General features: G+C 44.3%; 1 protein-coding gene across 3 annotated transcripts in view; it reads left to right on the top strand.

Moving 5' to 3' along the window:
• Positions 1–468: 468 nt before the first annotated feature.
• Positions 469–11,661, top strand: part of SRPK1 (SRSF protein kinase 1) — a 22,901-nt gene continuing 11,708 nt past the window's right edge. For 2 of the 3 annotated variants that reach the window (XM_074528002.1, XM_074528003.1), the window contains exons 1-6: positions 469–624; positions 710–770; positions 8,989–9,107; positions 9,949–10,057; positions 10,470–10,557; positions 10,716–10,803. In XM_074528002.1, the coding sequence (XP_074384103.1) occupies positions 612–624; positions 710–770; positions 8,989–9,107; positions 9,949–10,057; positions 10,470–10,557; positions 10,716–10,803 (478 nt within the window). In that variant the 5' untranslated portion in view covers positions 469–611. Of the gene's footprint in view, positions 625–709; positions 771–4,990; positions 5,915–8,988; positions 9,108–9,948; positions 10,058–10,469; positions 10,558–10,715; positions 10,804–11,661 lie in introns of those variants that run through there. The other variant, XM_074528001.1, reaches the window with a different exon arrangement.

Genomic DNA, 11,661 nt, shown 5'->3' with positions numbered 1-11,661 from the left:
CACCTTATATATGTTCTAAGGTGAATACATAACCACCTTAACAAATATACAGGTATTTGTTTAACACATGTAACACAATGTCTGAACGCCCCAGTAACTGCAAAGGTTTTTTTCTGTGATCGTTATTAAATAAATGATTTAATATTAAGAATCTCCGAGTCTGATGGGCGTTGCACCCTGCTCGGGGCTCCTGATCTCACACACGGATTCAGCGGAAGGCTCAGCGGGCTGAGCGAGGCCGGCGGGGCGGGTGCAGGTGCGGGAGCTCAGCGGGCGCGGGGTCCGGTGCGCGCCCCGAGCGGCCAAACGGAGCCCGCAGCGCGTCCCGCGCACCACCGGCACCGCCACCCGCCGCCGTTCGGCTCGGGGCGGCTCCCGCACGGCCCCGCGCCTGCGCCCCGCCCGCGCCGCTGCCGGAGCCGGAGCCGCCGCCGCCGCAGCCGGAGCCGGAGCCGCGCAGGGCGGGCGGGGCAGGGCAGGGCAGGGCTGGGCCGGGCCGGGGCGGCTCCGGGCCGGGAGGCGGTGGCTCCGCGCGGCTGAGGCGGCCGAGCCGCGCGTGCCCAGCCCGGCGGGCGCGGCGCAGGCGCCCGGGGCCGCCGGCGGTGGCGGCCATGGAGCGGAAAGGTGAGCGCGGCGCGGCCTCCATCGCCCCGCGGGGCCCCCGCAGGGCCCGCCGCCCTTCACGCCTCTCTCTCCTTCTCTCCCTCAGTGCTGGCGCTGCAGGCCCGGAAGAAGCGGACCAAAGCCAAGAAGGACAAGGCCCAGAGGAAGTGAGTGCGGCCGCGGCTCCCTTCGGGCGGCATCTCCCGCCGGCACCGCCGCCTCTTTGTTCCCCCGGCCCTCCCCGCGGGGCAGGGACCGCCGGGCCCGGAGGGCGCTGGGGGCAGAGGAACTTGCGGGCCCCCGGGGCCGGGCGGGTTTGTAACCGGAGTTAACCGAGCGCACGTTTCGGGAGCGGAGCCGGCGCAGCGCGTGGCCCGGGGCGGCCGTTTTGCCGCCCGGCTCTGGCCGGCTCCGCTCCTTGGGCTGCCCGGGGAACGGCAGGCTCTGCCTGCCCCGCTTCTCCCCTGCAGCCGGCCGGGGAGCTGCCCTGGTGCTCAGGGGTGATGATGGGCTGCCCTTGCCGGCTCCCCTTGGCACCGAGTTGTCGCCGTCCCCTCTCTAAGTCCCCAGGGCATTCAGCAACTGCTGCCTTTAGGAACCGGCTTCTCTCCACTCTCTCCTCTCTCGACTCGCTTTCCCCCTGAGATTCCTTTTTTTTTCTTGCCGAAAGAATGCCGTAGTGTGTTGTTTACTTGGTTCTCTAACTTTGATGCTCTCGTGTGGCTTCTTTCTCACCGCAGGAATGTCACGAGTCTTTATGTGTGGGGAACTTTTGGAGGCAGATGTAGAAATTAGAAGAACTCGAGTAAATACTAAACAATGGCTTTCAGCAGGCTGCACTAAGTGCTGTGTTCAGTGCTGCTCATGGGTTCCTTTCTGCTGAAAGGTGATGTCAGTCCTAGAGCTGGTTCTGTATACTCCATAAAATGCTGCTTATTCTGTAAAATCTCTGGTGGCTCAGGATGATTTTACTTGAAGGTGCCTAGGACCAAAGATAGTAAGGCTAAGGCTTTGGGGATGGCAGTTGGAGGGTTTTTTCTTTAGGCCTAGAGTAATGCTTTCTCAGACACATCACAGGGATTTTAAATATTTTTTTCTTGTTGCCTTCAGCCAAGAGTCAGTGGTTTTGAGATGGGGCTTTTGAAGACTGAGGAGCTTTAACCAAAGTATTTGGGAGCCATGCATTATGGTTCCATGCTCTTCCATACGTGTTCCTGGTATTCTTGAAGGTAGCATTAGGACAGTTTTTGAAATGCTCTCCCCCTTCTCTAGTTTCTGTATGAATAATCCATTGTCTCATTCTATACATGTAACTTTTTTCTTTCTTTAGCTGCAGACCAGCAGTACTGAATCTGCCAGCAGAGTTCACAGTGCAGCTGGGAAGGTTAATTTCTGTGTAGATTTTGAGGCTGCTGAATGATAACTTTCAGAGCTGGCACATTAGGGGTTTTTAATGAATCTTTTTTTAACCACATATTCAGGACAGGTTAAATGCACTGCTGGTTAACTCCTGATTTTGCCACTAACCTTGATTTGAGTGCAGAGCCATGTTATTTGTTAAATGCTGTGTTTATATTCTTACACTTTATGCTTCAACCCTTTTCTCTGCTACCATAAGTTTATTAGATTGTATCTCAGAAATTAAAGAAACTTGCATGTGCTTTATGCTGTGCAATTAAATGAACTCAGTGTCAGCCTCTAGGTACAGTTCCACAACATTTATTCTATTTAAACACAAAGCTGCTCTAGTTAAATCTTCTAAAATAGGCTTAACTGGGTTGTTTCATGACTTTCTATAAAATCTATACTTGAAACCACATGCAATGTGCTTTTAATATCTAATGTTCCATGATAGTTTAGATCACACATTCCTTTTTTTCTGTAATACATTTTTTCTTTACATTTGCAGTAAATAGCATGAAACAATGATTTTGAAAGGTTGAGTTTAGTATTTTGAATTATTATATAAAATTGCAGAGAATGTTCTGAAGGGAGTAAAAACAATTCAAAATATCTTTCATTTTAAAAATTAATTACAGCTGCTTTAAGTTTACCTACAAACCTAATATCATTAAAAACAGAACCAAAAACCTTTTGGAAAGGTTAAAAGAAACTGGAAAGTTATTTATTTTTTCATCATCCAGTAGTTAATATTGCTGTTTGCTGGTTTAGATGAGACCAGTCTAAACTGATGATTTACAGAAACACCTTGTAAATACTAATTATGATTCTGTATATCAGCTTTTTTATAGGAAATGAATATATATTTTTGAAATGAATATATATTTTTATAGGAACCTCAACCATTTTCTTAATCTTCTGCAAGTTCAGGACGATCCTATTTCTTTTACTCCTTCCTGTCTCAAAAGTTTCATTTTCTATCAGTGAAGCAGAGCATGCATTTATCCTAACACTCCTTTAGAAAGAGAGCAGGCAGAGTTTCTTGGAACTCTGAAGGTGAGAACCTGTAATTTCCATTGCCCTCGTATTTGTTCATTCAAAGACAGAAGGGATTATCAAACCATGACAGGACACAACTGAAATTTGCTGGTTTCCATAGAAATCCCTTGGTTTGTGATAGCTGGGCTAGCAGACAGCTCTACAGACAGCTTGTAAAGTGCTTGTGTGGGGGAGTGGGGATGGGAAGGAAGAAGTTTGATTGCCTGTTATTTGTGTTTTAATACCTTTCTAATGTGAAAGCCAGTACTCATCTTCAAACTGAGCTCCCACAGATCTGCTAATCAAAAGTTTGTCTTGGTGCCTCTGAGTACTGGTATTTAAAAGCTAAATGTTTGACCATCTCCAATTTTCTGAGTTCTTGACAGTGGTGTTCCTGTAGCTCTGGGATAGCAGCAAGTATTGTGGATCTGCCCTACTGGCAGAAAATACCAGTTATTTACTCAGAAAAATAGGGATGCAACTGTTAATGAGTTGCAATAATCACAAAATAACATTGTGCAGTCATAAGTCCCCCACTATCAATGATTTATAATTCAGTTGGAATTTCTGGAGCAGAAAGGCTGCAAAACACTTTGATCATTTCATACCTGAATCATGCTGGAAGTTGTGTGAAGTTTCCATATTCATTGAGCACGAGGTTTGCCAGCAGATCTGCGTGTGAGCTCTCATTCTCCCTCTAGATGTGCCTTAACATGAAGTTACAGGCACACTAAGCAATAGTAATGAGTGCAGCCTGCAAGCATTCTTCCTTCAAGAGACATTGTCAACATGCACAGGTGTGGGAATGGGAGAGGGGTTTGAAATGCTGGCTTTTCACCATGCCACATGGAGCTGCTTCTCAAATGAGAAATCCCTCAGTGAGATCCTGCTGGGTTGGGTGTGGAGCCCAGCAAACCTCTGGGTGCGTGGTTGAGGTGGAAAGAGGAGTCCTGGGGTGTTTGCAGTGCCTTTATCTGGGGCCTGCAGTGCGTTTGTCACTCCTGCCTTCACTGGACTGAGTTGTGCTCGGGGGCGTTTCATGGGTGCAGTTTGAGCTCAGCAATAGGGGGTGACACTGCTTATAGAGACTGTGTTGTAGGCTACTTAAAATTAGGAAACATTTCCCTTCAGTTTCCTGCAGATGGGCGTCATCTGTGCAAATTTCAAGGCAGAGGCAGACAGAGAGAGGAGTAAGGAGAGTATCTTTTTTTGTTAGTGTGTATTTAAGGATGATGGGTGTGACAGAAGTGATTCGGCCTGAATGTACCTTGACTTCCTTGCTTGAGGGTGGAAGGAGTCTCCTTTTGTATCTATTCAAGGCAAGCAATGAGGTAGCATAGACAGTATTTCTGCTGTTTTAGGGACAAGGAAGAATCTTTTCTGTCCAAAACCGAGTTTTGAAGTCACTCTTGAATAGGAAAACCAAACACCTCCTTTCGAATTTTTTTTTTTTAATGTAAGTTATTGGAGCAGAGAGAACACATTCAGAGTTTGATGGTGAGCTTGAGTGTGGAGACTTGGCTCTGTGTGTGTCTGGTAATTTATAGAGGATACTCTTCCTTCTCTGCAAGTCTGTAAGAACCCACATTGTGTGGCTGAGATTTCTTAATCATTTTTTGCCTTCCTTTTTGTGTGTGGACCAGATAAGTGATTCCACTGAAAAACTGGCAAGAGAATTCCACAGTGTTTTTCCAAATTGCTTTAACACCTCCTGTAAGGAGCAAGTGAGTGACTCAAATCTTAGCTCCTGCAAATAACTCTTCACCATCCCTGCTGTGCATTGCAGGGGTTGGGTGATATCTTCAGAGAACATGGAGCAAAGTCTTGTCTACAGTGGAAAATTTTGAATGTTTTTAGTTCCTTTTCTAATATGCACAGGTTTGGCAATGCTAAACTATTAAAAGCACTCAAACTTTTGTGAGGTTTTAAGAGGAAAGTATTTTAGACATACAAGTGGATAAAGACAATTTTTAAAACCTCTTCCTTTAAAAGTGCAGGGGCAGCATCATTGTGTCTTTCACTAATAATAAATTCCTCCCTAGGAGAGAAATCTCCAAATTGTTACTTGCTCTGTCACATTGTTGGTGACTTGTTTCCCCTATCACTTACATAAACCAGCAGGATAAACAGGCACAGGAAATGACTGGGAATTGTGCATTGTTGGAAGATGATGTTAAGACCCGCTGCTGCGAAAAATACTCAGTCCAACTTTTTCAAGAAGATTTGACTCCTTCTGCTTGTTTTGTCATTTTAAGCATAAAGGATAAGTTTTTCTTGCAACTCTGGAAGGAGAGGTGTGGAATTACATCAGAAAATTTATTTTTCCTTTGAACACTCTTTGCCTGCTGAGTGATTGTGCTGGAATTCCTCTATCAAAAGGGTTTCTCTGTCGACAATTACCATGATCCCTGTCTTCATCCCAGCTTTGAATCCACCGGGCTATTGAATAGGCAAATAAAACCGGCTGGTTGAGGAAGATGAAAAAAGTATCTGCCTGAATTTCTAATTTCATTAGAGGGAAGAGAAGAGACATGTAGACATCAAGAGGAGGGGATGAATGTTTCTGCTCACCCCCCTGCCATGAGTGAATTTGCAGGAGCATCAGCTGAGAGCGAGCCCCAGCCTCGCTGCACGGTCCTTCACCTGCAATGCAGTGCTGGGCAGCTGCAGCTGGGTGCTGGAGGCAAATCCCTCTGCTCCTTCACTCTTGCACAAAGCTTTGCTGCATTTGAGGAGAGCCAGCCCCCGTGCCTGCTGCTGATGTCCCCCTCCTTCCCCAGCACTGTGGGGCCTGACTTTTGATGGCTTTTTCGAAAACTATTGGGCTGTCTTCAGGAATATCTTTATCCATGGGAGGCCGTGCTTCTTGCAGGTAGGTTCGCCTCTCTGATTTTGTCTGGAGAATTTGCAGCTCTTCAGGGAATAAGGACCTTTGGGAGGGTCTCTCTAGATGTGAATTCACATGAATTCCATAGAAGACTTAGCATTTTGCCTTAGCTTTTCTGTTCCACATTGTTTTTCTTAAGTAAAATGTTGCTGTGTAGTTGTAGAGAGACCCTGCAGATCCTGTTCATTCTGATGATTAATTAGCACAATGAGAGAGCAAAAGGAGAAGGTGATCATGGTGTTCTTCTGTAGATCAGAGGTGGCTAGAAAAGAATAAACTACCCTAGAACACCTGGGTTTTAATGTGTAAACAATAATTTAGTATAAAATTTTTATATACTTTATCTGCATTTTGCAATTTTGACAACAGCTGTTACAGCTGTTATCTAAATACTGGGCATGGATTTTTCTGCTGTCTTTAACAGCCTTTTGTGCCTTTTAGAGTACTGTCTTTGTGAGCAAAGCAGGCAGATGAGGCTTGTGCTTTTGTATATAATTTTTTCTTGGGTATTAATACATGTTCTGCGCTGATTGATTCTCCCCTAATCCCTGTCTTGGGCTGACGTGGTCATTTCAGGGGAAGAGCAGGGTGGTGTGTAACAACATCAAACACATTTTCACAGGAAGGCAAAAGAATGAGGTGTATTTTGGAGGTGATTTCATAAAGGAAACAGCACTGTAGAGATGTGTGTGACCTGAATTGAGCTTTTTTTACATTAGCTGGTATCATAGACTCCAGTGTAGAAGTGAAATGCTTTTGGATCCCCATGAAAGACTGAGCTGCAGACTCCAGGGTGTGTCGTGTGTGAGGCTGCCAGCAGCAGGATTAGTCAGCCCCTTAGGAGGGGCACAGAAAGCTTCCAGGAGAATGGGCTTTAGTGCTTCCAGTAACTTCTTCCTCCATGCATGGGATTGCTGTTACTGAGAGGCACTGGGACTGCAGGGTGGTGTGATGTGTGTGTCTGTAGCACTGCCACTTCAGGGCAAGTTTCTTTAGAGTCCTCTTTAATCCCTTACATCCTGTGCAGTTAAAGCAGTGAAAATCCCCAAACAGCACTGGGGAGAATTACTCTGTACTACTCAGGCTGTATGTGAGGTTCCTGGCTTAAAATCTCTGTCCAGCTCCTGTTCTCTTTACCCTGTCTATAGGATTTGTTGTCTGTGAGCATTTAATCTCCCCTTCAGCCATTCTGTCTGTGCCCATTTCTTGCCTTTGCTGCCTGCTTTTAATTTGGGGATAATGTGTGACTTTATTTGTATTTCAATTGTCCCAAAAAATGCAGCAATTTAAAAGAAGCTTTTTGACCTCTAAGACTTTCTGCACCCCCTACTGCAGGTTTCCTTCTTCCTACCCCTGACTTATAATTCAGTGACTAAAAAGTCTGAATACTGGATATCTCAGGGCTGGATCAAGCTGCAGTTTCTTAATAGAAGTCTCATGAGCTTGGCAGTTTATGGTTTGAGACCACTAGGCTGTTCCTGAATTTAAAAAAGCCAGCAGGACTCACTGACAGCAGACTGAAGAGAAATGTCTGGTGGTGGGTTGTGCCTGGCAATGACCTTTGTAGCTCTTCCTTGTTTAAATGAACTTGAGTTGTGGATTTGAAGTGACTGCAAATGTAGTTATCATCGGGTTGGAACACAAGATTTCTCCCTTTTTCTGATGTTTAAGGTGGCTGTGGTTTGAGTGTGTTAGCAGTGTGTTTAATGTGTGAAGTCTCAGCAGAGTAGTGTAGTAGGTCAGTGCTGAACATTCATTCTGCTGTATAACTGTTCCAAATGAAAATATTACATTTTTCCCATGGATTAAGAGGAGTCAGTACAGCCCTGATGTGACGTGCAGGAGTCAGCTCAGGACTAAGTTGTGAGAAATGCATCTGAGGGCCTGCCTGTGTTGCTAGCATAGCCCTGGGTGGGCAGTTCTTCCTTCTTGCAGCAAAATGAGCTGAATTTGAAGGAGGGTGCTGAAGGCACCGGTGTTATCTGCTGCTTCCCTGCAACAATAGTTTCAATAGAAGAAACTTCCGTGAATTCACTGCTGGGAACTCTCTGTGAGGAATGTTATCTGAGCTTGTGTCACTGCTCTAATGAAGTTTGCTGCCCACTTCTTTGGGCAACTCCAGCTTTTTTTAATGTCTTCTGAGGGAAGGAAACTTAATGTTGATATCTTGCAGTACTTTGCCCTTAAATCCTGCCAAAGCAAGGGGTCTGTAGGCATTGTTTTCATTACAAATGTTTGCTTTGTACAGGGGTATCTTGAATCTTTGTGGGCATTTCATTGTTGCCTGTAATGCTTTGTAAAGTAAATAAATTACCTGATTTTGGTATTAGCCTTTCATGAGCTGTTTGGCTGTGATCAGTGTGATGCCATGCCAGAGCTGAGGTGTGGGAGATGTTTTATTTGGGGGGCACAGGCTGTGTGTGAGGGCATGGAGGTGGCCTTTGCTGATGTGGCCTTCACGAGCAAGAACTCAGAGTTGCACATTTGATGGAAAAATAAACACATAAAATGAACACTTTTATTTATGATTGTGGGAGTGAAAAACCTCCACCACCTTAGTGCCTGATCCAATCCCTCTGCAATCACAAGCTCTCGGGAGGGTTACTGAACATCTGCTCTGTGTCCTCCCACTCTCCCTAGTTCAGACAACTGTAATAAACTTTGGATCTCAAGTGAAGAAATGAGCTGAAAATACAGCTTGCCCCTTGAGAACAGGAGAAATAAATGTCAGGATTAGGGGCTCTAGGGTTCTCAAGTGTTAGAAGCAGAAGGACTGTTAAATATTCATTTGACCTTGAATATCAAAGGAACAAAGGCCCACAAGTTCTAAAACACTGGTTAACTTTTTCTTTTCCAAAAGAAAGTAAAGACTAATTGATATTCATATTTAAAATAAAATCAATCAATATTTAAATTTTCAAGTTTTACCTAGGATAACAGAATATAAATCTGCTTTAGAGAAAGGCAGAGAAGGGGTTCAGAGGCTAATATTTTGGTAGGATCACTAAGCTTTTAAATCTGTTTTATCTGTGTCAGAAATGCAGTGTGATCTCTTTCAGACCCGACACCCAGCACCGCAGCCTCGCTGCTCAGTCTGAGAGTGATCTTCCAGAGCAAGAGGAGGAAATCCTGGGATCAGATGATGATGAGCAGGAGGATCCAAATGATTACTGTAAAGGTGAGCATTTCCCTGTTTGAGATGTGTGATTTTCAGTGCAATCAAGGAATCCCCTCCGTTTGCCATAGAGAATGAAAATAGACTCCCTCTTACATTAAGAGTACTTTGAAACTGCATATGAAAATAACATTTTTCAAGCCAACATGAAATGGAGAAGGTGGTCTCCAAGTTTCCCTCTGTTAGCAGTCAGGATTTGAGTTACAGAACTGTTTTTAATGCATAAGTTTAAAGCTGTTATCTTTTCCTCTGTGCCAGAAGGCTTTCAATATTGATAAAAGCAAGTAGGCATTTAATTCTTTTTTTTATTTCAATGTAAAAGGGACAAAAATCCTTTTCGTATTCTTTGGGTTTTCTTTTGAAGATCAGATCATTATCTTGATATCCATTCTTCAGAAGAATTTGTTTCTGCAAATAGCCTTCCCCTGTTTCTCTGACCAGAAATGAAATACAGAGCAAATGAAAACACCAAATCACAATTTCTTCTCTTTGTTCTGTTTTCTGCCAGTTCCATCTTTGGCTTTTCATGTTTTTGCTTCTGTGATGGATTTCCCCTGTATAGTCAGTAGCTTGAGAGATATGAAGGGTGCAGAGGAGACTTTGCTGTTTTCAGTGGCAGAGTGATATTTCCAGTCAGGAAAATTGCTGTTTGGATCTTGGTTACCTCTTTCACATTCCAGGCTCAGAGCACACAAAAGCAATGCTGATATTTAGCTGGAAGGTTCTGTTACCATCACAGCCTGTTTTGCAAAGCAGGTGTTTTCTCTGGGGAGCTGTTCAGTGGTGCTGCAGTGGTTGTGATGCTTGGGGTGATTGTGATGCTCTGGTTGCTGTGTTTCTCCAGGGGGTTACCACCTTGTGAAAATAGGAGATCTCTTCAATGGACGCTACCACGTCATTCGGAAGCTTGGCTGGGGTCACTTCTCCACCGTGTGGCTGGCCTGGGACATCCAGTGAGTGCTCCTGTTGCAGCTGCTGTTCCTGCCAGGCATGCACAAACCTGAGCAGAAAACATCCTTTTATTTTCAGATAAAACCACAAAGCATTAGCTGTCCACATCCCAGAACAGGAGTTTTGTCTGATATTGTGCATGCAAGTGTGTGGGAGGGACTTAACAGGACAAACCTTATCTGTGGGAAGAGTTGTGTTCAGTCTCTGACCTATTTTTCCATATTTTGAGAAATGACTAGCACGAATCTTTTGTTAAAAAAAGACTCAAAGGCAGTCTTTTGAGTGTTTAAACCTTATTTTTCCATGATGCATGAAATAAACTCTCTTGGATGCAAAAGAATTGGGATAATCTGGGAGAATAAGTTCTTTGTATGAGCGTTAACAGTTCCCAATTTACTTGCCATGTGTGCACAGAGGGAGGAGATTTGTGGCAATGAAGGTGGTGAAGAGTGCAGAGCACTACACAGAAACAGCACTGGATGAAATCAAATTGCTGAAATCGGTGAGTGCCCCAGTTGGGCTCAATTTTATTTTACTCTTTTTTTCCATTTTGGGGAGTTTTCATTTGTCACATGCTTGATATTTCCAGATGATCAGGAATTTGTGTAGGAGCCAAGGAGTGCAGTGGATCTGACATCACAATAACCTCTTTCTCTGCAGGTCCGCAGCAGTGACCCAAATGATCCAAGCAAGGAGAGAGTTGTTCAGTTATTAGATGACTTCAAGATTTCAGGAGTGAATGGTTCCCGTATCCTTTTGTGGAATAAAAGCCAAGAGCTGAAAAGATGGGAGTTTCTTGGGCAGGCAATGCCCAGGCATCCCTTTTCCTGCCCAAGGAAAGCTGTAGGAGGATCTCCAAACTGCCTGCTGAGCTCACATCCAGGGTGATGATTCAGTTTGGTGTCGTTGGTGTCAGCACTGCCTGCTTGTGCTTTTCATGTTCTGCCACCAATTTGTGAATCAGGACTGAGTGGCTGTGTCAGAGGTTCCTCTGGGGCAGGAGAGCCCATCTTCCTCAACCCCTCACTTTTGCAAGCAGCCTGTTAAGAACCTGTTATTTCAGTACAGCATGTTAAAATCAGGAGCTGAAAATAGCACATGAGCCATCTATAACTTGAAAATAAGCTTGGTTATCAGGTTATGGAAACATCTTAACTTTGTAATTTATCAGCATTGTTAGGATGTTTGCAGTGAATTGCTCTGACAGTGGGAACAGCCTTCTCACAGGCAGTGATTTGTAACAAGTGCTAATAATGAATCCTCAGAGTTTGAAAGCTGGACTTTTATGCATTATTTTCACTTTGAGATAAGTTACTTTTTATTTCAGTAAGAATTGCTGGACTGCTTGAGAGAATTGAGCTGCAGATTATAAAATGTAGACCCATAATGCATTTTCTCTAATTTTTTTTTCTGAGTAAATGTTGAATTGAGCTTATATTTCTTCCACTCTTGTGAAATGTCTGCTTTCTGCCAGTGTAGATGAAAAGGAGCCTAACAAACTCATAGAAGTTTGGCTTCATTGCACTGAATATGTCACTGGGGTGACTGTAGCTGTTGAGATCTTAAAGCTCAGAAGGAGATCATATAAATCTAGTTGAAATCCAAG

Source organism: Zonotrichia albicollis, chromosome 28 (genome assembly GCF_047830755.1).
Source record: "Zonotrichia albicollis isolate bZonAlb1 chromosome 28, bZonAlb1.hap1, whole genome shotgun sequence".
NCBI classification, from domain to species: domain Eukaryota; kingdom Metazoa; phylum Chordata; class Aves; order Passeriformes; family Passerellidae; genus Zonotrichia; species Zonotrichia albicollis.
Note: the sequence above shows the minus strand (reverse complement) of the source record. Positions and strands in the feature narration are given on the sequence as shown.